Source organism: Fusarium proliferatum (assembly GCF_900067095.1).
Source record: "Fusarium proliferatum ET1 genome assembly, contig: FPRO_scaffold003, whole genome shotgun sequence".
Taxonomy (NCBI): Eukaryota; Fungi; Ascomycota; class Sordariomycetes; order Hypocreales; family Nectriaceae; genus Fusarium; species Fusarium proliferatum.
In genome coordinates, this window is record NW_022194792.1 from 1,423,172 (window position 1) to 1,450,494 (window position 27,323).

At 48.9% G+C, this 27,323-nt stretch overlaps 11 protein-coding genes across 11 annotated transcripts; 7 read left to right on the top strand and 4 right to left on the bottom strand.

Annotated features, from left to right (window-relative positions):
- Positions 1–747: 747 nt before the first annotated feature.
- FPRO_06620 (uncharacterized protein) lies at positions 748–2,118 on the top strand (the record flags this gene model as incomplete). Its single annotated transcript, XM_031228446.1, has 1 exon — positions 748–2,118. One exon carries the CDS (start codon positions 748–750, stop codon positions 2,116–2,118), a length of 1,371 nt encoding a protein of 456 aa, XP_031078782.1.
- Positions 2,119–2,579: 461 nt separating this feature from the next.
- On the top strand, positions 2,580–3,011 carry FPRO_06619 (uncharacterized protein; the record flags this gene model as incomplete). Its single annotated transcript, XM_031228447.1, has 1 exon — positions 2,580–3,011. One exon carries the CDS (start codon positions 2,580–2,582, stop codon positions 3,009–3,011), a length of 432 nt encoding a protein of 143 aa, XP_031078783.1.
- A 2,128-nt stretch (positions 3,012–5,139) lies between these two features.
- On the top strand, positions 5,140–7,043 carry FPRO_06618 (uncharacterized protein; the record flags this gene model as incomplete). The annotated part of the gene is made up of 3 exons (XM_031228448.1): positions 5,140–5,388; positions 5,436–6,364; positions 6,416–7,043. 3 exons carry the CDS (start codon positions 5,140–5,142, stop codon positions 7,041–7,043), a joined length of 1,806 nt encoding a protein of 601 aa, XP_031078784.1.
- Positions 7,044–7,652: 609 nt separating this feature from the next.
- Positions 7,653–8,570, top strand: FPRO_06617 (related to nucleoside-diphosphate-sugar epimerases; the record flags this gene model as incomplete). Its single annotated transcript, XM_031228449.1, has 1 exon — positions 7,653–8,570. The coding sequence occupies one exon, from the start codon at positions 7,653–7,655 to the stop codon at positions 8,568–8,570; it is 918 nt and encodes a 305-aa protein (XP_031078785.1).
- A 792-nt stretch (positions 8,571–9,362) lies between these two features.
- Positions 9,363–11,045, top strand: FPRO_06616 (uncharacterized protein; the record flags this gene model as incomplete). The annotated part of the gene is made up of 3 exons (XM_031228451.1): positions 9,363–9,562; positions 9,608–10,042; positions 10,091–11,045. The coding sequence occupies 3 exons, from the start codon at positions 9,363–9,365 to the stop codon at positions 11,043–11,045; spliced, it is 1,590 nt and encodes a 529-aa protein (XP_031078786.1).
- Positions 11,046–11,050: 5 nt separating this feature from the next.
- FPRO_06615 (uncharacterized protein) lies at positions 11,051–13,155 on the bottom strand (the record flags this gene model as incomplete). The annotated part of the gene is made up of 4 exons (XM_031228452.1): positions 11,051–11,731; positions 11,776–11,999; positions 12,046–12,740; positions 12,788–13,155. The coding sequence occupies 4 exons, from the start codon at positions 13,153–13,155 to the stop codon at positions 11,051–11,053; spliced, it is 1,968 nt and encodes a 655-aa protein (XP_031078787.1).
- A 1,026-nt stretch (positions 13,156–14,181) lies between these two features.
- On the top strand, positions 14,182–15,903 carry FPRO_06614 (uncharacterized protein; the record flags this gene model as incomplete). The annotated part of the gene is made up of 1 exon (XM_031228453.1): positions 14,182–15,903. One exon carries the CDS (start codon positions 14,182–14,184, stop codon positions 15,901–15,903), a length of 1,722 nt encoding a protein of 573 aa, XP_031078788.1.
- A 172-nt stretch (positions 15,904–16,075) lies between these two features.
- On the bottom strand, positions 16,076–21,302 carry FPRO_06613 (uncharacterized protein; the record flags this gene model as incomplete). The annotated part of the gene is made up of 19 exons (XM_031228454.1): positions 16,076–16,846; positions 16,901–17,066; positions 17,115–17,237; positions 17,288–17,624; positions 17,673–17,694; positions 17,748–18,074; positions 18,119–18,136; positions 18,186–18,322; positions 18,387–19,185; positions 19,231–19,289; positions 19,335–19,657; positions 19,710–19,964; positions 20,018–20,142; positions 20,193–20,285; positions 20,335–20,404; positions 20,458–20,478; positions 20,536–20,791; positions 20,846–21,028; positions 21,077–21,302. 19 exons carry the CDS (start codon positions 21,300–21,302, stop codon positions 16,076–16,078), a joined length of 4,311 nt encoding a protein of 1,436 aa, XP_031078789.1.
- Positions 21,303–22,233: 931 nt separating this feature from the next.
- Positions 22,234–23,168, top strand: FPRO_06612 (uncharacterized protein; the record flags this gene model as incomplete). The annotated part of the gene is made up of 2 exons (XM_031228455.1): positions 22,234–22,929; positions 23,004–23,168. The coding sequence occupies 2 exons, from the start codon at positions 22,234–22,236 to the stop codon at positions 23,166–23,168; spliced, it is 861 nt and encodes a 286-aa protein (XP_031078790.1).
- A 196-nt stretch (positions 23,169–23,364) lies between these two features.
- On the bottom strand, positions 23,365–24,846 carry FPRO_06611 (uncharacterized protein; the record flags this gene model as incomplete). Its single annotated transcript, XM_031228456.1, has 1 exon — positions 23,365–24,846. One exon carries the CDS (start codon positions 24,844–24,846, stop codon positions 23,365–23,367), a length of 1,482 nt encoding a protein of 493 aa, XP_031078791.1.
- Positions 24,847–25,166: 320 nt separating this feature from the next.
- FPRO_06610 (putative catalase isozyme P) lies at positions 25,167–27,105 on the bottom strand (the record flags this gene model as incomplete). Its single annotated transcript, XM_031228457.1, has 9 exons — positions 25,167–25,228; positions 25,285–25,637; positions 25,682–25,709; positions 25,780–25,864; positions 25,914–26,201; positions 26,247–26,706; positions 26,757–26,889; positions 26,937–26,970; positions 27,022–27,105. The coding sequence occupies 9 exons, from the start codon at positions 27,103–27,105 to the stop codon at positions 25,167–25,169; spliced, it is 1,527 nt and encodes a 508-aa protein (XP_031078792.1).
- Between the last annotated feature and the right edge of the window lie 218 nt (positions 27,106–27,323).

Consider the following 27,323-nt stretch of genomic DNA (forward strand, 5'->3'; position numbering starts at 1 on the left):
GAAGTTCGTTATGCTTTGTGAGCGGAATTCCGTATATGAAAAGAAGACCTTATCCGACGGAACTCACCACGCCTCAACGTAGAGGGTGTCGTTGATTTATGGATACTGTTCGGCAGCTATCCTCTTCTGGTTATCCACAGGGACCATTTTATTCCACAATAAGAGTAAAATTCTTCCAATTCAACATGGTCCACTGGCTAAGCTCGCAGCCGCCGCCTCCAAGCTCGTCTTTCATGGCATCATGGTGACATATGCTGGCAACCTTCAAGGTTGAAGAGTTCTCAAGATTGCGCATCTTGACCTAGCTGCACCCTGAGAATGTACACCCAGTGCTATGTTATAAGTCGGCGTGCAAAAAATACTACTGTTCGTGATCTTTCTTCATTAGACTGTAGATGAGAGTCAATGGATAGAATGTCAAGCCCCAGATCTCTAAGGACAAAATGTTTAACCCCGCGTTGAAGCCGCTTTGGGAAAGAGTTTATCGGCGGTGGAAGAGAGTCTAACTTGACTGGGAAGATGGTTGTCCATGCCCAAGATACAGGCATGGTGAATGCCGTCATTGCTTATGCTAACGCGCGCCCTTCAGGTTATGAGCGTAGACGCCCTGTAAGTGCGCCCTTCATGTGATGACGGTCTACTTCGACGTCAATACCGTCTGTGCCAATTTCTTTTTTCCCAGGTATATAACTCTCTTTCCTGGAAGCGGAAGTGTTCTATACATCTCGAGTCGTCCCTTACATCAAAATGGCCACAAACACAATCGCACAGTCCGTCACGACATCCAGCATGAATCCGTCACGCCAAGGCGATGCTATGGAGATGTCTTCTTTGAGCCAGAGTCCATTCAATACTGATGAAAATACCGCACGAAATGAAGAAGAGCCACCAGAACACGCTATAAGTGCAATTCCTGATGGTGGATATGGCTGGACAATTGTCGCATCATGCTTCATTCTACTCTTTTGGATAAACGGATACACGACAGCCTGGGGAGTCTTGCAAGCTGCCATTGTTCAATCACCTCGACTTCATACTAATATCCGAACCATCACCTTTGTTGGGAGTCTGCACATGGCCTGCATGGTCGCGTTCGGCTTGATATCCGTCAGACTGTCAAGGGAGTATGGTATTCGAATCACCAGTGTCGTAGCGACGGTCTTCTTCGGGTCAGGTTTGATCATCACGAGTTTCACCCTTGAGCACTTGGCCGGGCTTTTCTGCATTGCTGGACTACTCGTCGGGTTGTCAACATCGCTGCTCTACACTGCGACAAACACCATGCCCACTCAGTGGTTCAGCCGTAAACTGGGCACAGCTAATGGAATAGTCAAAGCTGGAGGTGGTGTTGGTGCAACTGTGCTTCCTCTGGCGACACAAGCCATGATCGACAAGGTTGGACTTCAATGGACATTTCGAATTCTCGGTGCTTCGATTCTTGTGACAGGAATTCCGTGCGCGTTTCTCCTCACAGAGCTTAGGCGTGGTGGAACAACATCGAGATTTGACTGGTCACAGTTGAAGAGCATGCATTTTCTGACTCTCACCATGTCAGGGGCAGTCGGAGTCTTCGCTCTCTTTGTGCCGCCATTCTTCTTACCCGTATTCGCGAGGTCGATTGGTCTCTCTGCTTCAACAGGTGCTGGGCTTGTGGCGGGCTTCGGTGCATCCACAGCCGTCGGACGTCTCTTTGGAGGCTGGATCTGCGATCGCATGGGTGCTTTCAACTCTCTGGCCCTTGCAGCTCTTATCAACAGCGTATCGATGCTAGCAATCTGGCCCGTCAGTTCCTCACTGCCGCCACTCTTCGCCTTTGCCATCATCAACGGATGTGCGAATGGGAGTTTCTTTGTTGCACTGCCGACAGCTGTAGCTGCACTTGCGCCTGGATCAGCAGCTGCTTCTATTAGTCTCATGACGTCATTCTGGACGCCAGGATACTTGATGGGAGCGCCTTTGGCGGGGATCTTGATTGATGCTGCGGGCGCTTCTGAGGCTTCGTCGATTGAGCCGTATAGAGCGGCCATATTTTACGCTGCGGGTGTTGGATCTGCTGCAACGTTTTTGATTGTTTTGTCAAGGCTTATGTTGAGTAAGAAGTTAATGAAGAGGCTTTAGTTTCCATGGGTCTCCATGGCAAATCGTAGCTACTGATCGAGACCATCTGAGTCAATGAGTGATAGACATCCTTTCTGACAAGGTTTGTTGGCCCATCTGTGGAGCGCTAGAATAGTTGCAATCAACAGAATTCAACGTACCAATTGACCTCTGAATCATTGCCTCGCATCGCGTTCAATTCGTCCGGGTATATTTTCCATCACCCCATCATCTCCTCTTCCTTTCATCTTTTCACCTTGACAACACCATTTCTCTTTACCAGACTACCCATTGTCACTTTTAAACCATTTACGCTTCAATCATATACCATGCCGCCCACAAGCCCTCCAGTCCCCCAACCGAAGCCTAGCAACATTAATTTGAACTGCGAGAATGACCCTGTGACTATCTTGTGCAGAGAGATTGAGGATCTTACTGGAGAGATGCCCTGGCTTTAGTTGGGCACAGCGGCACCTACATCCATGGAACTTCCGTGGCTGCAGAATCTCCACCTCCTTCTCAGCCGAACTGTCATGGCCGTTGATCAGGGAGACAACTCCCGAGCTGATATGTCAAATGAAGTCAGATACACCCTCTTGTGTCTTGCCTATCGCCGCAAAAACTCTGGAGGAAGACATGTGATTACCAACGAGCACCTCACCAAGGCGACCCACTACTTTGACGTCCGTATGCTTACTCACGATTTGCACATGGCCAAGTCAGACAAACCAATAAAGCCTCCAGATGGCTTCACTCGCCTTTTCTTCGGTAATGAGAGTAGTGACGACGAACCCGACGCTCCTTCGCCCTCATCCGAGAATCAACAAGAGGCCAGCTCGTCGACAGCAACAAAGCGCAAGGCCTCAGATGATTCGACCAGCTCAGCCTCCATGCCCCAGAGTAAGAGGGTGTGATAGTCAGCTTCATGTGAGTATGGAACTACACAAAGCTTCTACCAATTCTCTAACGGCGGCCAGTCAAATCAGATCAGATAACAGCCTTTGAAGTGTCTGCATGGCAAAAAGAAAACAACATGAAAGCATATCCTCTTAAAGCAGAAGCGAGGTGGACGATATTGCAAAAGGGCATGATTCATTAATGGCGACGTTATGGGGCGGCTAGTGTCTTTGGTTCCGGATTCGTGCTTGTCACTGGACATGCTAGCAAGTTTTCGCTATTGATACACCAAGAGAATGGCCACTTGATTAATTCCCGATTTCGAGATCTAATACACATACGGTCTTTCACTATTCGCACTGTCGGACATACTCTCAGAGCCGCATTGAAGCCATCGCATCCATGCGGCACATTCATCTCTGATCCATCAGAGTCCATGCAATAGTTCCTATTTGCACATTGCAATGAGATTTGAACTCTACTCAGTTCTGACCCCATAATCAGTCAAAGTTAGCCACTCCATTATTAAATCTCGGGCAAACTACCCAAATGATAATCAACTTTGAGTAGTAACGCAAGAACAAATACAGCATGCTTCGATAAATCATCCTTCTTGCAATGATGGGACCAAGTGACAAGAATCAGGTGGCTGGGCACGACGCACTCTTCTTTCCTCCCCGTTTCTGGCTTTGAGACACAGTAACGATTTCTTGACTCTATTCTCGTCTTATATGACGCTTTCAAGATGCAGAACACATTCAGGGTCAATTTATCAGACGATACATCAACCTGAGAAGAGACTTTCATTTTCATAGAGGCAGATATTTAGCAAGCTTGATTTGTTTCTGACACGCCAGGGCTTCCGATTGGGGTATCAGATCGCAATGTGAAGACATTGGACAAATATTTCGGTTTCCGTGATGTCGACCAAGAACTTCGACCAGATCTCGGCACTGTTTTCAGCATTATTTCTACGTGTAAAGGGTTTACAGCACTGTCCATTCCATGACTCGTCACGGAAGGGCGAGATCACTGAGATGGCCGCGCTGACACTGTTCTCGACGACCTTCGCCAAACCAATGTTGGAAACTCCAATTTTCGGGACTTTCTCAACCATCTTACGGGTCTTTATAGGTCTGATGCGCTCTTAATTGGGTCAAACAAGCAGCAAGGAACTGCCTCACTTGCATCACTTGATAAAAGCCGCTCACCACGCCAAGAGTTCGTTGGCAGCATCTCCAGTTATATACGGCCGAATGCATTATTGTGAAAGTCTCAGGCATGAGCTAAGGGTGATTACTCAGCAGTCGCATCCGTTAGCATTTGAACATGGGTCGAACATATACGGGGCATCGGTCAATGATCGATCAAAACATCTCACGAGCTTATTTGCCTAACATAATTTGAAGCTACGCTGCACGATGAAGTCGTGAAGTCTCTGTCACGCAGCCTCGACATCCGACATGCCCCCAGAAACTCATTCGATCAACACAGCCCGCGCAGCAGTTCCCATTTAGACTTTGCTGTTTCCGAAGCCCCGAAATAACTGTCATGCAGATCAATGGGGCTGTAATTAGCGAAGCGGGGGCCACCCCAGCAGCTAACGAAGCTTGCGAAGTTCTCTGCATATGCCAATTTGTTTCAAACGCGGCAGATGCTTAGATAGCGCCTAGATAAAACCTTACGCCCCCAAGCTCCAAGCTACAGCACATTAATCCGGCTAAGCCATGCGCTGGCCCAAAGAGGTCAGACTCAGCGCCCAAAAATCGGTGAGAAGCCCGACGATCTTGAATTCATGACCAATTAGCAACGCGATTGTGCTTACTGCCTCGCTAGCTTCGTCCTTCATTATTCGTATTTTGTTGGTTATTACCAAATCGCACCGCTTGTTGACACTATCACAGACGTCATTGCGTACCGTGCCACGCTCGCTTTGGAAAGTCGCTAGGCCCCTTTCTTCAGGTGATACTTTAGTGCTCACGCCGTGTCATCCGGGCTGAAAGCTTGTTGGGTGACAATGCACCTCGAAGGGCCTGCATTGCCTGGCCCCCAATGCGACATGCCGCATCATCCTGAAGTATGTATATATAGCGATTGAACTTTACCTCTGGTCTCGTTCTCATGATCTGAGGCAGCGTCTGCAAAATGATGTTCAATATCCTCGCTGTGTTGCCATTGTTGGCTTTGGCAGCTGCCAAATGCAAGGTGCACGACCAGACGTTTACGCCGGATTATGTGCTTGAGGCTACGCTAGAGGACATCAAAGTCAATTGCAAATCTCGTCAATCGGTCGTTTTTAACGGAACCTTTCCTGGACCTACACTTCACCTCAAAGAAGAACAAACAGTTTGGATCCGTGTCTACAATCGCGTTCCAGACCAGAACCTCACTGTCGTAGGTCCGCTTGCACCAAATGATGAAACGTCAGCTGACAGTGACAGCACTGGCATGGAATAAGCCAACGAGCCGCACCCTTTTCCGACGGTACACCTCTCGTCAGCCAATGGCCCATTCCCGCGAATAACTTCTTCGATTATGAAGTTCGGCCTCAGCGTGGAGATGCGGGAACGTACTTTTATCACTCGCACGTTGGACTCCAGAGCTTGACGGCGCATGGAGTGCTGATCGTCAAGGATGCCGATAAACCCGAATACAAGTACGATGGAGATCTCGCGCTTATTGTCGCTGATAACTACGATGCATCAGATGAGACAATTGAGGCAGGACTCCTTGGAGATCCGTTCAAGTGGTCTGGTGAACCTCAAGCGATTACCATCAATGGCAACTCCGGAAATCAGAGTTTCGATACTGCTTCTGACATTAGCTGCACGCCTCATGTCATCCAAGTTGATCCTGGTAAAACGTATCGCATGCGATTTATTGGCGCAACTGCTTTGTCAATGATCAAGCTTGGAATTGATGGTCACGACAAGCTGACTGTCATTGAAGCTGATGGTTCATACACCAAGCCCGCCAAGGTGGATCATGTCCAAGTTTCATCCGGCCAACGCTTCAGCTATCTCCTCAAGACAAAGCCTGCAAAGGATGTTTGCCGTGGAGATGATTCGCAGTTTTGGGTTCGATATGAAAGCCGTGATCGACCGAAGCAGATCAGCGGTTACGCTATCCTGAGGTACAAATGTCCCAAGGGACCAAAGCTACCAAGAACTCTGCCACCCTCATCACCTGTCGTCTTGCCGAACAAGACTTACGACTACCTCGAGTACAAGCTCGAGGGGCTTTCGGAGTATAACAACAAGGCATTCCCTCGTTTGAGCGAGGTTACCAGGACAGTGACCATTCAGATCAATCAGGTCCTGACCACTGGACAGTATGAGAATGGAACATTGAACGGCACAGTTGCCTGGGCGTGAGTACACTCTTGCATGTCTCCCTATATCTTACTGACCAATTCATCCAGTCAAAACGGTCTCCCATGGAAGGAGAGTGTCCAGGCAGACCGCAACCAAGTTCCGTATCTCATCCAAGTCTACGAAACTGGCCAGACACCCAACTACACCCTTGCACTAGAGCACGGCGGTTTTGACCCCAACACAAAAGCCTTCCCAGCCAAGGTCGGCGAAGTTTTGGATATTGTATGGCAGAACAACAACGGCCCTACAGGTGGCTGGGACTTTCACCCAATGCATGTGCACGGCTACCATGTCTATGACCTGGGCTCAGGAAATGGCACCTACGATGCGCATGAGAACGAGAAGCACTTCAAGAACTTCACGCCTGTTCTTCGAGACTCGACTAATCTGTATCGCTATGCCGTCAAGGGCGTGCCCCACCATACAGCTGGTTGGAGAGCATGGAGAATCAAGATCACCGAGGAGAATATTGGAGCTTGGATGATGCATTGTCATATTCTTCAGCATCAGGTCATGGGTATGGCGACGGTTTGGGTGTTTGGCGATGCACAGGAGATCAAGGGCAAGTTCCCTGCTCTGCCTTACTCGCAGGGTTATCTGAACTATGGGGGTAGTGCGTACGGCACCGGTGCAAAGCCTCCAGTTGTGAACCACTATTATAGTGATGATGACTAGGGGATAGATTGGAAGATTGGTTTGTGATTCTTGTCACTAGTTGACACAATAGAGCTAGACTCAACTTTTTAGAGTACAATTGTGTAATAAGAGATGCATTCGTGCCTTATTTTTGTCGCTTCAGTATCAACAAATGGGCCTAATTGAGTTCAATCTACGTTCCAACATTTTATTCTTGTCTGGAAATTTTTGAATGTAGCAGTTGGGAAGGAGGATAAAAAAGTAGTACCGCCATGTGAATGGACGAACAGACTGACCGGCTCGCATTCGCTTGCTAGCTCGAAAGAGGAAACCGATATTTGAGTCTAACCTGAAATGCACTAGTACTCCTGAAGCTAGGCTTCGCTCCGCCTGAAGGGCTCTATTCTTTCGCACTCGCACAGCGATCTTTCAGCTATCAGTTTCACTATGGTTCAGTTACTCCGTCTCAGTCCATGTATGTAGAAATGTCAACCCGGACGCCGTCCCCGCGCAAGAGAATCCGAATAGTTACACTATATTAATACAAACATTTCTGCAAACTTGAAGATAGTCTCATCTAAACAGTACACTCAGAATCTTACGCACAATAATTGAACATTCAAGCTTTATCCTAGTCCAGGAATCAAAATGTCGACAGTCAATACACAAAAGACCATGTTGATCTTTGGCGCCACCGGCAAGCAAGGCGGTGCTGTTATTGACAACATTCTCTCAAACTCGCCTGACTCCTCCTTCAATATCATCGCAGTCACCCGCGACCCGACCAGCCGCAAAGCTCAGGCTCTTGCGGCCAATCCCAAGATATCTGTCGTTGAAGGGGACTTGGACAATGTCGGAGCAATCTTCGCCAAGGCTGGCCCAGTATGGGGTGTCTACAGCGTCCAGATCAATTCCGACGCAGAAGAACAGCAAGGCAAAGCTGTCATCAATGCTGCTGTACAGCATGGCGTCCAGCACTTTGTCTACTCCTCCGGAGACCGTGGAGGACCTGAGCGATCCCCCAATAACCCAACCTACGTCAAGAACTTTGCTGCCAAGTACGCCATTGAAAAACATCTCGAACAGGAGGCGCGCGACAGCGTACAGCAGATGACATACACTATTCTGCGACCAGTGACTTTTTTCGAGGACATTACGACTGATATCCACGGAAAAGGGTTCGCACGTATGTGGGAGCAGATGGGAAGTAAGAAGCTTCAGATGGTGTCGACTAAAGACATTGGCTGGTTTGCGGCTCAGAGCCTCATCTGGCCGGAGATGTACAAGAATATGGCGTTGACGCTCGTGGGTGATGAGCTCACACAGCGTGAGGCGGATGCTATCTACTATGAAGTCATCGGTCAGAAGATGGCTCTGGCGCCTTGTCCCGTTGCGAGCGCTGTCAAGTTTGTGCTGAAGGGGTCGGTTGGTGATATGTTCAAGTGGTTTGCTGATGAGGGTTATGGTGGGGATGTACAAGAGTGTCGTGCTTATAATCCCGGGATGCAAGATTTTAGGACCTGGTTGGAAGAGAACAAGAGGAATTTTGAGAAGAATAGTTCTTAGCTGGTAACAAGTTCTTGTGCTGATATTTCCCTATCTTTCATGATATCAAGGTATAAAAAACCCCATCACAGCCTAGCATACTAGTAAACTATAACTTACGAAGCTATTGACTTCAGATTATAAACTAATTTTCTAAGTACCACTAAGGAAATCTACCTAGTCAAATGTTACAAACCAGAGAGATTAATACTTACCTCGACTTCGATAGGCTCTGGAAACATCAACTTACCCTACGACCTAAAAATAGTAACTCAAATCTGCCAATCAACAGCAAGCAGTGACTGTCCCCGCTCAATCTTGGATCATTCCCGGCTAAATCCAGAAGCCGCCAAGCCTCTCCCGCTTCAGTAACTAAACGCCCGTGGCCTACAACGCTATCGATAAGCTTGTAGCAAGAACGGCCCGTCTAACGGCTAGAACAACGTCGGCAATTTCCTTAAAGTTCCCAGCGCCCGCATGTTTGCGTAACCAACAAGCATCTAATTATTAACATACATATTTGTTTAATGCCGCAGAGTCACTTAGCCTCAAGGCCGGTAAAGGCGTGTACGGAGTGTAAGCAGGCAAAAGTACGAGCTTCTATCTTTAATATGAGATAGTCAAGAGCTGATTAGCAAGTTGCGATGTGATTCCAAGGAGAAGTTCCCTGATCCGTGCTCTCGGTGCAATGCAAGGCATTTGTTCTGCACAGTGGACGCCACTTTTAAGAGGACGCCGGCGAGAAAGTACGTATTAAGACCGCAGGATCCGGGATAATCGCTGACCTGATGACGGCGTAGGCGTTTGGAGGCTATGAGCAAGGAACTTCAAGAACTACGCAATCAGACCCATCGCACAGAAGATCAATTGGTGGCTAGATCGAGCTCTGCATCCGAGAGCAGATCACCGGCGTCCCAGGATGAAGGTGTAGATGACTTTGAGCTCACATCATTTACCGTGAGCTTGGGTGGGGTAGTCATCGAGTCTTCAACTGTGACAGAGGCCTTCATGGTGTAAGACGCCGCTCTCTCCCCTCTACAGTTACTCATAGCCTTTAGTTTTGCCGAGTACATGCGCCCTCGGCTTCCGGTGGTCGCCTCCCTCTCCGCCCAAGCAGCCTACGAGACCCAGCCCTTTCTCTTCTGGACAATTGTCACAATTGTGCTCTGTCGCTTACCTGAGCCAGAGAACATGGCCTTATTCCAGTTGCTTCGGGCGCCATATGAGAGATTGGTACAGGAGACTGTAACTGACGCGCCACTACCGCTGTACAAAGTGCAAGCTTTGCTACTTCTCTGCAACTGGCCATTGCCAACGGAGAAACAATGGAAAGAGCCCAGCTGGCTTTACTGCGGTGTTGCCATCCAAGCTGCTCGATACTTGAGTCTTGATCGTCAACAGACCATCCCATCGCTTCGAGTCATCGGAGTCACATCGGGGAGCATTCGGTCAAGAATCAACACTTGGCTGTCTTGTTTCAGTGTGTCAACATCGTGAGTGCACGAAACCGAGAATATGGTATTGTTTACTAATGGGAACAGACTGAGCTTACACCTGGGTCTTCCTTGTCCTATCGAATCGGAGCTGGACTTTGCTGCTATTCATGCATTCCTGAAACGACAAACTGTACCGCCAGCCTTTGCGATCGAAGTACGCATCCAGCTAGTCGTCGCAAAATTTACAGCGCTACTCAACCATGAGCTGGCAGACGGCACGAGCTCATCATTCCTTCGCTTGTTTGACACTGAACTCGATGCGATAAAGAACGAGATACTTCCGGATGAAGAAACAAAAAGCATAATTGAATACGCAATTCTAGACGCAAAGATACACATATATACACTTGTAATCACAAAATCCCCAGCAAATTCATCCTCTCGCCAGATCCTTCTTCGAACAGCACGCGATATCGCTCTTCGAATAATCGAAATTGGAACACGAGCTATCCGTAGCAACCCCGAAAACAACACTTTCATCCGACGCGAGAAATGCCAACCGAAAGATCGCCATAGATGTCTGGGCTTCTCCACCATCTTCCTCCTCAAATTCTTCATCCGCCAGAGTTCAGATAGCCCCGAAGAGCGACAAATAGTGGCAAACCATGTCGCTATGACACAAACATTATGTAGAGCATGTACGATTGATCCAAAAGATGAGTTCAGTCGTATCGTAAGTGTGTTTGAAGCGCTTGGACGGGAGAGTTCAAATGAGGAGGATAAAACGAAGTTGGTACTCAATCATAGAATGGGGGTATCTTTGATGTTTGATGCTGTCAATACAGCGGGGAAGATACGAGGAAAGCCTGTTGAGGTGGAGGAAGGCAGTGGGGGAATGGCTGGGGAGACAACGACAGAGAAGGAACACGGCCATGGGGATATGATGAGTCAGGTGGATGGAAACCCAGAGTTTTTGAAGAACTTTTGGAGTGATCCGTACACGAGCTTACTCCAATTCGACCCGACGTCACTGGAGGGTGATTACCCAAACACCTGGTAATGGGTCTAGAGGTTGAATCCTTTAGGGAGCTTCAGACTTGCAAGGCCCATGTGCTCCTGCGACCCATGAATATCGTTCTCCATGAACCCCCCCGCAGATTTCTTCTTGCCCGATCGAATTCTGGGTATTGTCACCTTGAAAGAGATAGCAGGGTCGAAGAAGCCAATCCAGATGATATCTTCCTCTGAGATGCAAATGGCTTTCGCAACGTTGCTGGGTGAGAGGAGATCGGAGGATTTGACAGCTTCATAGGCTTCTTCAGATGCGAACATGGCATCTATCGTGATCTCGTATGGACCAGCGTTCTTAGATCGGACGATGCGGCACAAGTCCGATAGCGTCTCGGGTTTCTGAATAGCTTGGTTTGGGGGACTAGGCGAAAGCTGGGGACTTGTGCTCGTTCGCTGAGGAGGCTTGCTATCCACCTCAGACACAGTATTGTGCCCGTTCGTCCCCTTAGCCCCGTTCATGAACCCTTTGCCAATTCGAGAGACCACTCCTCTCAGCAACGACCCCTCGAGCACAGACCCATCACCACCCAGAGCCAACCTTTCCTCACCAGGCTCAAGGTCCATGAGATGGTACAGCGAGAACTCAGCACAAGGACCAAGTTCAATCTCCATGAGCCCACCAAGGCCGAAGCCAAAGTTGCCCGCAGTCGCTTTCTGCCCTGGATAAGGTGCATGCTATCACGCATTAGCTTGGCCTAATGGTAGATAGGGAGACTTACAATCATTCCTACTCTAGCCTTAGAGGCAATACTGTTAGCCGACTTCTGTGTCGGCGCGAGTCCTTCAGCAACGATGAAGAGTTGACCTGGCCCGGCTTGCGTGTATTGGTCTTTGCCGTAGACATGGAAGTCGAGATTCCATTGACCAGTGATCTCGGGGTGTTGTTGGTCGACGTAGACTTTGACGCGGGCCAATAGTTTGTCGATCTGTGAAACGAGGATATCTATAATGTGAGAATGATTTCATAGCTTTGAGGTAGGGGCTCTTACGGTCTGTGATACTGCCCATGAACATAGAGCGGTAACCAACAATACGTGCAGCTTCGAGCTTGAGTTGATAAGGCTTGCCATCTGACTCCGATGAGCGATAGACACTACCACTCACCCTCACTGACTTTCCATCAGACAGCTGCTCATACTTTGAGTGATCGAGATGTAGTGATCCGCCCGGCCCTCGTAGAACATCCGGCCTCGTATTCTCATACAGCGTATGCGCAGCAACAGATAAAGACGTACATATAGACTGAGGGTCCGTCGGTCGAACATCGAATAAGCCGTTCTCATAAACAGTAGCAACAGCACCATGGGATTTCGGGAACGAACACTGTCCTCCACATTCCAAGATCTTACCCATATGATAGAACCCACCAAGTCTAGAGTGAAGTTCTTCCGTGCTGAGATGGTTTGGCTGGCGTGTGAGTTGATAAACGCAGAATGCGACGTATGGGGATGGATCGTAGGCTCGTCCGCCGATTATGATGTTGAAGCCGGGATTGGCGGTCATGGCGTCGAAGAAGGGCTCGTAGCCCATTTGAGCGACAACACGAAGGGACTCGTTGACCCCGAGCTCTGTTGCTGGTGGAACGCAGGGGCCGCAGCCGGTTAGACGGCCTTGTTCAAGGCGCTCGAGGATTGTTGTCTTGTCAATATTGGAGAATAGCGATATCGTATTGAAAGAATAGTCCCTGTCAAGTATCAGCAAGATAACATTGGCATTACTACCATGACGTACTTATTCTCCTCTTCCGCCGCAATCTCTTCTATAATCTCACCCATAGCCTTGACATGCTCATCTGTCCCATCGCCACCAGCAGACCCAAAGATCAATGGGACACGAAACCTGTGTACAAGCCGGAGGAGCTTGGCAAGATCCTTTGCATAAGCCGACCTCGGACACGACATAGACCCCAAAGCGAGCTTCTGCGGTCCACTATCTGTCGAGCCCGAGTCTAAGATGATAGCTGTTGGGATGCCGATTGGTACCAGGCGGGACAGTTCGTAGTGCGTGAGGGCTTCGTCGAAACCGTAGCCTAGCATCCCCACTGGAGTGATGATTTGGCATATCGGCTTAGGTTCCGGTTTCTCGCTGTTGAGTTGCATTGTCGAGTCGGAGGGTATTGAATGATACGAGATATGCAGTGATACGTTAAGGATCGGCGTGGTATTGGCGCGAGGTTCGGTGATAAAGCGGGCGTTAGGAGACTGGTGATCGTAGCTTCGAGTCAGTGAGAGACGAGAAAATTATCCAACAAAGGTGTCAAAGCGACTTTGAACTCTCTAAATCAATGATTCGTTGAAGTATCGACATCTAGTCTAGAGAAATCATCGCTTTTACATATCAACACAAAATCGCCAAGCATCCTTTCCATGGAGCGGACTTCGCTCAATCGTGCGGATTTCGCAAGGCCCTCCAAAGTGGGCGCATGTCAGATTCATGGTTCAGAGTCCGACGGGGATAAGGTCCTACGGATCTCGACGATACCGCGCTAACGAGCGGCAATTGGTAGTAATGCCGGAGCTTAACTGAGAGATTTATGCTTGATTCTCGTGTTCAAAAGATGGTGTTGGACGGAGTAATGCATGCATCCTGAATCCTCATCTTACGTGGCGATTGTCCCTCTACGGCACAGCAAGTTCACGAGGACATCTCTACTGCAAAACTGCATCTCTTCTTCATCATAATCAACACTACCTTCCCAAATGATCAAATCTACTTCCTCAAGAACTAATGCCTCACTTTCTAATATGAGCTCCAACTCAGCCTCGCAAAGACTGTCCCGTCCCTAGCCTCACTAGTCCGAGTCCGTAGGGCTCTGCTGACTGCGCCCTGTAAGCACCGAGTTTCATCCTCGTTCTAACGCCGACGTAATTGGCCCAGGGACAGAAATAGCGTATCATCGCCCACTGAAGGATCTATCCTACGCGAGAATTGCTACTCCACGATTTGACGTCCGTAGGGCAGATCACCATGAGTCCGATGGACCCCTCCACCAGAAATGCGAGGTCTGAGCTGGATTACTCTTCTTTATAGATGCCGATTGCCACCTTTGCCATTGTCTTTTCGCATTCGCATCATTCAACATCCCAACCATTCGCTAAACGACATTACAATTCGGTACAGTCATTATGAGCTATCACGACCGTAAAGATAGCGATCCCCAAGAGGGCAGTATCGCGCCAAGCTACCATGAACTCGAAACAACACGGCAATGGCAGACAATTCCACAAGAAGACGAAGATATCACAGCTTACGATCCCTACACTTCTCAAACTACCACCCAAGACTCAACCACAAAACAAGACCCGCCACCTCAACAAGACGATGAAGAGGCTCAAATGCCGCTCCGCCAAGCACTAAAGAAATACCCCAAAATCGCAGGATACTGCCTCGCCATGACAATCCCCGTCATCGGCTGGGGCTACGACCTCGTCATCGTCGGCGCCGTCGCAAGCGTCGATACCTTCAAAGCAGACTACGGATCAAAAATCGACGGCGAGATGGACATTCCCGGTAACTGGCTGTCTCTCTGGCTTGGTCTTCCGCCCGCCGGTGCAGCGCTCGGTGGTCTTTTGGGTGGATGGCTGCAGAATCGCATTGGACGAAAACTCACACTTTTGTTTGGAACGATCATTTCTGTCATTGCTATTGCGTGTATTTTCTTCTCGCATATGCCTGAGCCGCTTAATATGAAGCGCACGCTTCTCACTGCTGGTCTGACGATTCAGGGCTTTTCGGTCGGTGTTATCAAGACGACTTGTGTGACGTGGGTGTCTGAGAATACACCGACAGCTCTACGTGGATCGGCTATGGCTTTGTTTCCAGTCTTCACATTGCTTGGTCAACTCATTGGTCTTATTGTTATCAAGCTCATCAATGACATTGAGAACAGCAGTGGTTATCTTGGTGCTTTCGCATCACAGTGGATTCTCTCCCTCGGCCCTTTTATCCTTTCCATCGTCATGCCTGAAAGTCCTGCTCATTTGATCAGAACTGGTCAAGAAGCGAGAGCGATCAAATCGGCTACCCGTCTGTTTGCACCCAAGGTCAGCCCATACGGTGCAATTGAACGGATTAGAGCAACCATTGAGGAAGAGAAGGCCATCACAGCTTCGGTCAACTACTGGTCTTGTCTTAAGGGCACGAACCTTCGAAGGACATTCATCGTGGTACTGGCTTCTATCATGCCTGCCCTCTTCGGTCTGGAGCTCCTCTCTAATGCCAGCGTCTTCTTGACATCTATGGGCATGAAGTCAGGATATGCTATCATGTTCACGCTCGCCGGTATAGTGGCTGGAATGCTCGCCAACGGTCTAGGTTTCTGGCTTCTTTCTCGCGCTGGTCGTCGCAGCTTGACCCTGTTCTCCTTGGCTTCGTCAACCCTTCTCTACGGAGCCATGGGCGTCACTGGTTTTTGGAGAAGCGAGACTCTCACTTGGGCTACTGGAGGAATTATGACAGCTGTTATTGTGGTCTGTGGTATGGGTGCATGGCCAGCTGGTTATGCCATCTTGGGAGAAACCAGTTCTCTCCAACTCCGATCTCTCACACAGGGTTTGGCTGGTATCGCCGAGAAAGGTTTCTCTATCATGTTGGCTGTTGTTCTGCCCATGCTTTTCAGCAGGGATAAAGCAGCACTGGGCGGAAAGACCGGTTTTCTGTTTTGCGGTCTTTGCCTGGTTGGTACTGTCTTGACCTGGTTCTTTATTCCCGAGATGAAGGGAAGAAGTGCGATAGAGATTGATCATATGTTTGAAATGAGATTGCCAGCGAGAAGGTTCAAGGGCTTCAAGATGGAGGTGCATGAGGTGCAAGAGGCTTCTCCTCTCGCGTCACATGCTAGCTTGTAAAGTGTCTCATGATTAGGTATTATTATGGATTTGGATGAATGAAATATGGATGGGATTTGTTTGGTAGGTTATGATATATAGACATACACCTTTGATTTAAAACTCCTTTTTGCCCATTTGCTCCCATCGCTGAGATGCTCCAAGTGGCACCATCAAATGTCCCATTGTATAGTTACCACTCACAGTATAAGGCATACGTGTAAGACCCAAACCTACACTTCTGCGTCTTGCCAAAGTTCTCATCCTTATAGCATCTAATCCCACTAACCCCATCACAAACAAGCTTTCCCACTCTATCAGTACTGCCCTCATAAAAGCACGTGTGCCCATAAAGTTTCTCCATCGTATCACCACTCTTTAGAGCAGCGGGAAACTTGTCATCAGCTGTTGTGTTCAAGATCGGAGTACCACGTGTATCTCCGTTCTTTCCGGTCTTGAAACAGGTATCGGAAGAAAATTCCTTGTCTTCGGGCTTCTCTGCGATGACCCATACGGTGGTGAGATATCGGGCGATGGTGATTCTGTGCTTCTTCTTGGAAGTATCAGGGTCGCCGCACCCGTTGAGCCACGCAGCGATAGCTCCCGTCTTGGGATCGACAGCGACGTAATCGTATCGGCCCGTCTTCTGCAGCTTTGCGTATCGGATATTTGCGCCGGATGTCCCGACGCCGCCTGCAATCTCTCCGGCTTCTCGCCAGGTGGGTTTCTTGGGGTAGTCATTGTACCAAACCTTGACACTGCCATCAAGTCTAGATGTCCACACGTAATCCGCCTTTCCGTCACCGTTCATATCTATAAAGTCAATCTCGTCCGGTGATTGGTTGATACCCGAAGCATCTGCGTCAGACATTGGGGCATACTTGTCGCCATCGTTGTCAGGGCCGTAGATGTTGCGGTAGATGGTCGTACCGCCGTTATCCTTGAGAAAGATGTAGTCATCGCGCTAAGAAGATGGTTAACAAATGAGCCGCTCGGTGAATCACAGCCTAGGTCTTACCCCGTCACCGTCAATATCGGCGATGCGTACTCGCTTCCCAGGTCCGAGGCCTGATGCGATCGTGCCTATTGGCCGGAACTTCCACTCAGACTCCCGTCCCAAATTGAGATACGCTTTCAATAAGCCGGTCTTGGGATCCAGGTCTAGATAGTCGTCCAGCCCGTCGCTACTACTGGTCAGTCAAGCGCTCCACCCAGAGTCCGAGGCTACTCACCCGTTGATGTCGCCAAAAACCACCTGGTTAGCAGGCGCAGCACCAGAAGCGATAGGCTTGCCGCCATTGATCGGGCTCCATGCCCAGCCAAGAGAGTCACCATCATTGACTCCAGAGTTGAGGCTAAGCGGTTAGCGAGTCAATCACAAAGTCGAGACGGGAGCATGACTTACTAAACCGTTAGGGCGCCCGTCTTGGGGTCAAGCCAGACATAGTCGTCCACTCCATCACCGTCCATGTCAGCAAACCGAAGACTATCAATGGCCATGGAGTCATCGGTAGTCCCTCTGTTATACCAGACTGAAAGTGCACCATGGTCGCCAACGTAGACGTAGTCATCCTTCCCATCGCCGTCCATGTCTGCCAACCGAATAGTGCTTGGCTTCTTCTTGATACCATCTGCAATGGTCTTGGCGGGACCCTGATTGACGAAAAGAGGAACACCCTCCCGGTTGGTGGGCTGGTTGAGGAATCCTGTGAGGCCACCCTCTTCATCCCAGATCAAATAGTCTGTTGTCGATTAGCAAGAACCATGACGTGCGACAAGGGAGAGCTTACCATCACGGCCATCTCCATTCACCTGTGAATCATGCTCGTTAGCCCGGCATTCAAGTCTAAGTTCGTCCCACTTACATCGGCAAACACCAACTTCGAAATGTCACTGACGGCTCCAGTGGCGATACCTCCCATCGCATGAAACAGCACATCCCGGCCTCCAACTGATCCAGTATTCAGATGATGCTTCAGTGATCCACCTTCACCAATATAGACATAGTCAGCCCGCCCATCACCGTTGATGTCTGGGAATCGCAAAGTCTCAAGGTTGGCATGCGGAACTCCCGAAGCAATCTCACCGCCAGGCACAAATTTCCAACCGTTGTCCCAGCTGTCATCAGGACCATAGTTCCACCATACCCGAACCGAGCCATTGTCTGGGTCTACGACGAGGTAGTCGTCCATCTACCGAATGTTAGCACAGGTGTCTAATCAGACAAAATACTCACTCCGTCCCCGTTCATGTCCTGACAGTGGGTTAGCCTTGGCTTATAGAGAAATCGAGTGGGAACTTACCGCCAGATAGATAGTCTTCGCAGGGCCTACACCGCTACCGATGATGCCATTGTTGTTACCAGCCTTCGACCACGGTTTGGGTAGATTGTTGAGCCAGCAGGTTATCTCGCCCGTTTTGGGATGAATCCATACGTAGTCTGGGACAGTGATTAGTGTGTGCTCCAACAGTGATTAGCGGTACGGTGAAGATCAAATGCTTACCCGCTTTGCCATCGCCATTCATGTCATGCAATCTGACATACTGATTGTCCAAGCCAAGTCCTTCAGCAACTTCACCCTCTGCTTTCCAATCCTTGTGATACTGCCAATCACCGTTCTTACCAACGCCACCCTGCGCAATCTTTCCAGTACCCTTGTACCAAGGGTTGCCATTGCAAATAACGCACTTGTCCTTACCACCAGTTGCATATTCAGCCGCATCTGCCACTGTCTTCTTCGAAGTGACCTGAATAGGGCTCTTTCCCCAATCTGGAGCAGGAATGTTCTTGTCAATACCGCCGTTAGTTCCATCACCACCATTGGGATCTGGTCCAACTGGCTTCTTGATCCAGCTGGTGGGAATCTGGTGGATGAAGCTGTACCAATAGTCACCCATAAGCTTGTATCCGTCGTTGGTAGGGTGGATGCAGTCCTGGAGATCACTTGTCTTAAAGGTCGTGAAATCCACCGCCAAAACGTGTTGACCATCGTCATGACGTGACTTGACGACACCAGGAACAAGCTTCTGGAATTCCTTTGTAGCAGGTGATTGTTTCTCATCGCATGTGTTGATGATCATGGCTACCAAAATGGTTGCGTCGGGGCATGCTTTAACCATCTTGTCAATGAGCTTGCCGAGTCGGTCAGCAGCGCCCTTGGGATCATTGCCCTCCTTCGAGATGCCACGATTGGGGTTCATATCATTGGTTCCAGCTGCCAGAAGGATGATGTTGGGTCGCTGTTTGAGTGAAGGGTCGGCATGGTCCGAGATATACTGGATGGTCTTTCCCGACCATGCTGCCTATCTGGAGTCAGTTAACTGTCCGTAGCGAGCCGGTGTACGTACATAGTTTCCGTCGGACATTGTACCCGATGACTCTGTACCAGCAAAGACGACCTTGTCTCCTATGCCTTGTTAGCAATGTCTACCTTAGCCTCGTGTATTCTTACCAGAAAGATCCTTCTTCAATTGCCCACGGTAACCATTCCCATCACCTCCCTTTCTGTCGCTCAGATAACCAACTGTGATAGAGTCACCGACTGGCAGAATCCTCAGCTCGGTACCCTTCTTGACTGCCTCTCCCGGTTCAGTCTCCTTGTACTTCAGGACAATGTTGCCAGAAGGATTGATCGGGCACTGCGCTACCGATGTGTCAAGGAGAGGTTCCGGTGCCATATTGTTCTCCTCCATTCGACGATTGGACACCTCGAATAGAACAAGGTTGGCAATTAGCTCATGGAGCAGGATCTGGGGATGGAAGACACGGCCGTAACTAAAGGATTGAGGGGATTAGCTTTGAACAAAGCATTGTTGCTGTTACTTACCCGTCAGGTAAAAGGTTTGGCACATCCTCGGTGGCACCCTCTTTAGCTGCGGCCTGGAGTCCCTGAATCTCGGAATCATCTTCAATCTTGTGCTCCTGCCTGAATGTAACATCTGGCGCGACAAACTCAGCTGCTCGGGCCATCGTGTTCATGTCACCTGAAAATGAACCGTTCGTGTGCTCGACAGTGCTGCGCTTCCACGGCCTATTACCCCACGGGTCAAAAGTGTCGAGCTCATAGAACATCAGCTCCGGTCTATGATAGTCAGTATATGGAACGAGTCAAACTTCTAGAGTGTTAAAGCTTACCTTGTGTTGCTGTCAACCACCGACTCGTCAACACCGTCTTCGCAGTATCGGCCTTTGAAGTGGCCGACATACTCATCGTAGTTGATGAATGTCACCTTGTCTCCGGCTCTCTTGACAGCGGCTTCCTACAAGTCGAGTTAACTAACCGACTTCCTAAGTATCTGTCTGCACTTACAATTTTGTCGTTTATGAGATCAACCAGCCTGTTCATCTCTCTTCGACGCAACTCTTCAAGGCGAGTAGCAGGCTGCCAAATGTTATATGATTTCTTTAGAGACAGTGTCAGCAGAATTCGCAGACTGGTTCGATTCACTTACAAATATCCAGGTTGACCATGACACTTTGTCGCAAGCAGACCCATAGTCAGTGCTCCAAAATTTGGCATACCTATAACTGAGATTAGCGAGAGCGGGATGATACTCTATCTAGCACTATCATACCCTGTGTAGTATATCATGCCGCTACATAGAGAAATAGCATCAGTAGATATCCAATGAGTGCGCTGGGACAGAGCTTACTCTGATGACAGTTTCTTCTTGGTAGCCTCGATCATCGAGTCGATCCTTTTTGAAAACTCATCGGTGTTTATGATGTTCTTGGAGTACTGTAGTTGACCCAGACAGCCACGCGACGCAGCGTCCCAGTCCCATCCCTTTGCCCAGGGCTCACCTTTCATTTCTGCAACCTTACCTACAGTAGAGTGCTGGTCGTTTAAAGCAAACCATTGATAGACACATTGGTTCAAGATATTGACAAGCTCGGCATCGTTGCCACCTGAAATATTGTTAGTTGGTGTTGACGCCTTAAAGGATTACCTGTTAGTCTTACCTGCAGATAAGAGAATGATCTGCTGATCAGAGTCTATTGAAGGGAGCTGATCCTCAATCACGTTCTTGATGACCGCGCCAGAGCAAGACTTGAACTGAAACTTTCTGTTGGCTGTATCGCCCAGTCTTTCATCTTGATTGATGAGATATGGGTAAGAATGGTCATATCGCCGGCAGTTCTCATCTGTGACATGTTAAATCTCGCTGCAACAACCCAAAATTATGAACTTACCGCCTTCGCCGTGTAAGCCGTCTCCAGCTCCAATACCAGCTGAGTATGAGTCCCCGACAGCTGCAAGCTTCTTAATGAACGTTAGATCATCTGGATTGAAGAAGTCGGTCGTTTCTCTGCCAAAGATGTTGTTCATGGACATGGACCCAAAATTAATAAGAGAAGGACGTGCTACTGCTGAGCCAGCAGCAGCGAAAAGTGCCAAAGCATAGCGTAGACGCTGCATGATCATACAAATTGCAAGCAAATAGAACGTGTTACTCTCTTTTGGTAAATACAGACACTTGGCGATTTTCATATGTGAGTCAATGAAACTATTGTTAGCAAGCTGGTAGTCAGCCTTGCAGGGTTTGTCTATTTCTTCCTCTTGGCCCCCAATGCCAGTTTCAAGATCTGCACTTCACCCAGGCCATTGAGCATGGCCCCCACAGTCCTGCGTGATTTAGTTATCACCTCATGATCCAGTTTGACCGAGAAGCTCAGTTCGCATTCGACCCACGCGGTGACATGTAAATGAATCTTACCGGGGAGAACCAACAGATGAGGGATAAAATTAGTCGGGGATTTCCTGACTCGAAAGGATCATCATGCATGAGTCGCAGCACGGCCCGTTAATTATAGAAAAGCCACTGTCGAAATGGTAAGTCGAACCAACAACTGTGTTTCATGACCCCTTGTTAGCGTCTTGTTGTTGGTTCTAGCAAAAAAGCTCGTGTCGACACCCACGTTGCATGGTCGGCCCTTTCAGCTTTCATTGGTCGCGGGACCAACTAGGTTTCCATGTATTTATCACAGCGCGTAGTTAACATGTAACCGAGTTAGTAAATGGGGGCTGTACGGCCAACAAGGCGAGTAATGATATGCAAGTTATTTCAGAATTTCAGCTTCGGCAGTTTTTCAGAGGATCAATGTATGAGCCTTTAATTTTAGAAACTCTCGTAGTGCTACGATCATCGTGTCTGCCTTCCGACTTACCCGCTGGCCGAAGGGCGCAGGCCTGGCGGTATTCTGTTTCTCAGATCCTTAGAAGTAGCCCGGATTTGACTGCTATGCTATTGCTCCGCGTTATTCTGACTGCCACGTACTTAATTATGCTAGAACCGCTTGGATCTTAATTCTTAGGAGAAGAAGATACCTTTGTCCAGCAATCTGCCAATATGTCGCCTTTGTCCAGCACTCTTTGCTACTCGGCATTCTTTATCTTATTCTTGTTTGTGCATCTTACCGAAACAGCCAACTTAGAGACTAAGCATCCCCCGAAAGGATTGCTCAAGGTCCGTCTTGACTATGGACTTGCAACACAGCCAGTGCGTGGAGAAGATGAGGAGGGCTCCCATCGATGGGTTTGGTCGTCATATCTTGAGTTCAAAGACCCGGTGTCATCCATCACCGACTCTCAGATACGGATGATGGCTCAGAATGCACACAAGGAGATGGAAATTGACATGATGCAATATGACCCCGAAGATCAAGACGGCCAATTCGCGATTCTTCCAACGGTCATGACCATTCTCGCCTTTGATAATAAGATTATCTTGGCGTCTTCTCAGAGAGGAAGATCGGGATTCATCAATGAGTGGCCCCAAAGCCCGGTGAAGCTCTCATTGGACCGCTGTAGTGTCTTCTGGAGGGAGCGTGCCCTCGCCAATCCCGATTACTCAAACCCATACTCGTGGCACAGGAATAAAGCGAAGTGCGGAGAAGTCAATGCATTTCACCTATACTATATGACAAATGATCAGCCAATACCTGATCTCAATCCCAAGATGCGTGTCACTTCTGTCAGGAAACAGGGCAAAAACTATGTGATAGTACCACCATGCGGTCAAAACAAGAATGGCGTCGACAGCAAGGTGAGTCACACCGTGGCGTCATGGTGCTATTTAGTGGATGCCTGTCATTCGGTTCATTATTAACACAATATCAGACCGAATGGGGCTGCAATCTCTTGGTCCCAGACCAAAAGGTTAAATACATCAATGACGACGTCGCGCCAGCAGGGTATGGTTTGAAAAAGATTGCCGGAGGTGTACAAAGGCAAGGTCAGATTCAGATGTGCACAAGGAATCGCATAATCTGGGATGGGGAGTAAGCGTGGTCGATTTTCGGTCTCTCTTGCAACGTAGCCGTATGGCCCATGAAACTGGTTATATTTATCTTCTTTAAACTCGGTTGTCTTTCGGTATATTCTTTTGTCTTGCATTTAGCTAGCACATGGTAAAATATCTATGCTCGCGGCTCATAGTCTGGAAAAAGTTATTCGTTCGAGAACGCAGAATGCATATGATCTATATAATCTTACTCAAGTCCCTCTTTGGGCTTTCCAGCTTCAAGTTAAACTTCCACCCAAGTGCTTCAATCTTTTCCTTGCACACCTCTGGCATCCCACGACTAACGAAAGACGGCGGTAGCTTGACACTCTTCAAACGAGTCAGATGCGATAAACTACCAGTTTCCAGTTCCTTCTCGAAAGCAGAAATCATGGCTCCATCTCGATCATTATGCGGTACAGGCCATAGACGAAAGCGGCTCAATGTGAGGTGCTCGAGACTTTGTGGTAGCGAATTCCCAAGACGTCCAGGGGCACAAAGCTCAGTCTTGCCAGTCAGAAATGACCAAGGAACATTCAAAGTCTTTAGCCTGTGCATGCTTCTCATCTCTGCCAACGAGTCGTGAAATGTGAAATCAGGTGGATCAATATCCCCCATCGTATATGCGGGACATGTCTCGGCGGTGATTTCTAGATCCTCTAGTGAATCCTTGACCTCGAGGAGAGCCATTGCCAATTCATCGAGCATTAGCGTAGAATTGTTGACCTTCTCATCGAAATCAGGTCGGTAGAACCAATTGTACCTCAACTTCTTGAGATTTTTTGCGGCAGATAACACTGGAGCGAGCCGTGTTTCTCGGAGTCTGAAGATGTCTAACGAGGTTAAGGACACTGGGTTCGGGGCGGAAGTGCGCGGCCACGAGAATGGCGTGGGGTTCTGGATGGAGGTGGAGAGATGCTGGATACTGGGCAAGTAGAACAAGCAAAGATCTTGGTCTACCTTGTCGGGTTCCGTGTTTGCGTCCTCGTGTAGCATTGGGTCGAGGGAGACATACTTCAGAGAACTAAAAGTGGGCTGGGAGCTTTGAGTAGAGTCGTGGTCTGTCCTGCAGAGTGCCAGCTGAAACATGATACCCAAAAGTCGCGCCTCGTTGAACCAATTCTCGGAGACAGTAAGTCGCTCCAGTCTTGGTAGAAGAGAAACTATGACAGCTGCGGCGGCATCGGAGGTTGCCGATTGAGATTTTTGAATGATACCCAGCTGGAGCTCCTCCTCAACTTGTAGGTACCTACGGCGATCGGAGTATAGTGCTTTGAATGTCCAGTCATTTGCTGTGGAATCAGACACCCCTGTCCTTCTGATCGCTGCAGTGAGCTTATCGAGAGGAAGATCCGGCAAGTCAGGCGGTTCAGGCGTTTCGCCAGGCCATGGAGGATCATCATAGTCAATGAATCCATTACCGCCGAACTCGATGGAACGAACATGGTTCCGTAGATCTGGCCTTTCTAGCAAAGCTCGGAGTAACAGCAGCGCTTTTGGGATGGGTGGATAATACTGCCTCGACCAAGTTATCTGGATAGTGGAGTAGACGAGAGGCTCAGTAAGGCTGTGCAGGGCTCGACAAGTCATGGAGAGGTTGGCTGCATCGGCCTGGGGAAGTAATTCAGCAATGCCGAGTTGAACCTCTTTGGGGCAGTCCAACAGCGAAAGAGGAGCCATTACGAAATGACAGTGAACTTCCGGTGGCATTCAGCGAAAATAGATGTAGGAGAGGGATTTAGCAGGCGCATGAATTGATTGATCCTTTATGTTGTTGGTCCGACGTGAAACAGCCTTAGTCCACTTTACAGTGATCAGCACCGCCATATTAGTGGGGGTCTCCAGCACACCCTGGTCCCTGGAGATCTTGCCCTGAAACGATTTACGCGCCGAGAAAAGTATGCTCAGGCAACGACCCAGTAACTACTCTGTAGACTCCTGTCAATTTCGGTGGAATGAATGTCTCTAGCACTATGACCATAGAATAGGAACCATCATTCTCACTTCCCAAGACCCTCTTTTAGACAAGCTTTCAGATCCCCATCAACGCGCCCGAAATACTCTGAGACGAAGTTAGTAAATGGCAGCCCAACATTTCTGTAGCTATAGAAAACTTACCAATGACCTGATCCTTCATCTTATCAGGAATATCGCTCAGCGTTGGAAGGATATTATGCAAGAACTGTTCTTTGCCTTTTGGCTCTTTGCAAATAATTTTCCAGAGCGCTCTAGGCTGCTCAAAATCTTTATCGGTGATGGAGGTTGCGAAAGCGGTGACATGGCCCGACCAATCCTCGTGGGTAGGCACTTGAACTCGTTTGCTCGTACTGACGGGGCGAAGCTCTGAGCCGACATAGTCCGGGTCGCCCCCGTAGTTACCATTAATCGTGCCAGGGCCGTCGCGGACGTATGGGGCGTAGACCTTGTTGATGGGTTTGTTGCAGGGCAGCTGGAAGTAATTGGGCCCGACTCTAGTCATTATTAGACTTGATATAACGAGAAAGGGTCAATTTACTTGCCTGTAGCGATGAGCATCTGGGTAGCTAAACATTCTTGCTTGCAGTACTTGTGTCGAGTTAGTCTCTGGATGTAAACGTGGAGGGATCTACATACCAGGATCCGCAGATGGTCCGATGCCAGGAACCATGTTTGAAGGCGAAAAGCACGCCTGCTCCAAATCTTGAAAGTAATTGTTGAGCTATGACAATATATCAGAACCTGAGAGCCTCAAGTATCGTGAAACTTACATTCTTGGTAAGAGTCATCCTACCGACAAGCCTGAGAGGATACTTCTCAAAAGGCCAAGTATACGTGTCGTCGAAAACATCAATTGGAGCATCTCTGACCTCATCGGGTTGCATAACCTGTATGTAAACACCCCAAGATGGGAAATCTCCTTTCTCGATAGCCTTGAAGAGATCTTTGACGTGGTAGTCTGGCTCTGAGCCTGCAAGTCGCTGAGCAGTGTCTGCATCCATTGTCTTAATTCCATCATCAGGGCGGAAATGCCATTTGACGTAGACATAGCTACCATCCTAGATGGTGTCAGTTTGATTTGACTGGCTTAGCATGGTTCTTACAGCCTTGTTGAGGGTATAAGTGTGAACACTGAAGCCATTGATGTTTCTCAACGACGCAGGAATGCCACGTTGTCCAAAGAGGTGCATCAAAGCATGAATACCCTCCGGATTGTTCAGATGAAAGTCCCAGAACATCGTGTTATCCGGAACATTTGTCTGGGGATGTCTCTTGTGACTGCGGTTCATGGACGGAAACTTGATCGGATCTCGGATGAAGAACACGGGCAGATCGTTGAAGACAAAGTCCTGAATACCCTCCTCGGTGTAGAATTTGGTCGCCCAGCCGCGAACATCACGTACGGTATCGCTGGAGCCTTTCTCGCCGCCGACGGTCGAGATTCGTGTGAGTAACTTCGTCTTCTTGCCGATGCCCGTGAGGAAGTCTGCGTCGGTGAGATGGGAGATATCTTCGAGGACTTCGAATTCGCCAAAGGCTCCAGCGGCCTTTGCATGTACGCTTCTAGATCTGCTATCAGCCAATGATGCAAAATTGGTCAGATTTACCGGTACCTCTCTGGAATACGTTCACGAGCAAAGTGAGCAAGTACTTCAATAGTTTGCGTGTCGCTCAAGACGATGAGGCCGCCGTTGCTTTTTCCATAGCGAACTTGCTGAACTGAACCTGGGTTCTCACTCGGTTGCCCTAGATAATGTTAGGCACATGACTAAGAGGAACTGGAATGCGTGTACCATTGGCAAGAGTCGAAATGGGATTGTTCTGAGACTGGTTTTTGTAAGCCTTCAACGAGAATCACAAGCTGTAGTTGACACTCACCATGGCTAATTTGATGATGTCTTGTCGCTGCAATTGATCGTACTGCGAAGTGAATACTGTCCTCACGGACGCAGCACAGCTCATCTTATGCCCCCCTTCCTGCATCACGACCATTCCTAATCTTACACGGAAAGCTCGGGTGCCATTGAATTAAGTTGACCCCGCACTCGTACAGCAGCCACTTTGTCATGATGATCTCTGATGCATCCCAACTCTGTCAGCTCTTGATAACGACCCCACTTTCACAGCGTAAGCACCAACCATTCACGACAACATCATTAGACAGCAGTGTCACCGCTCAG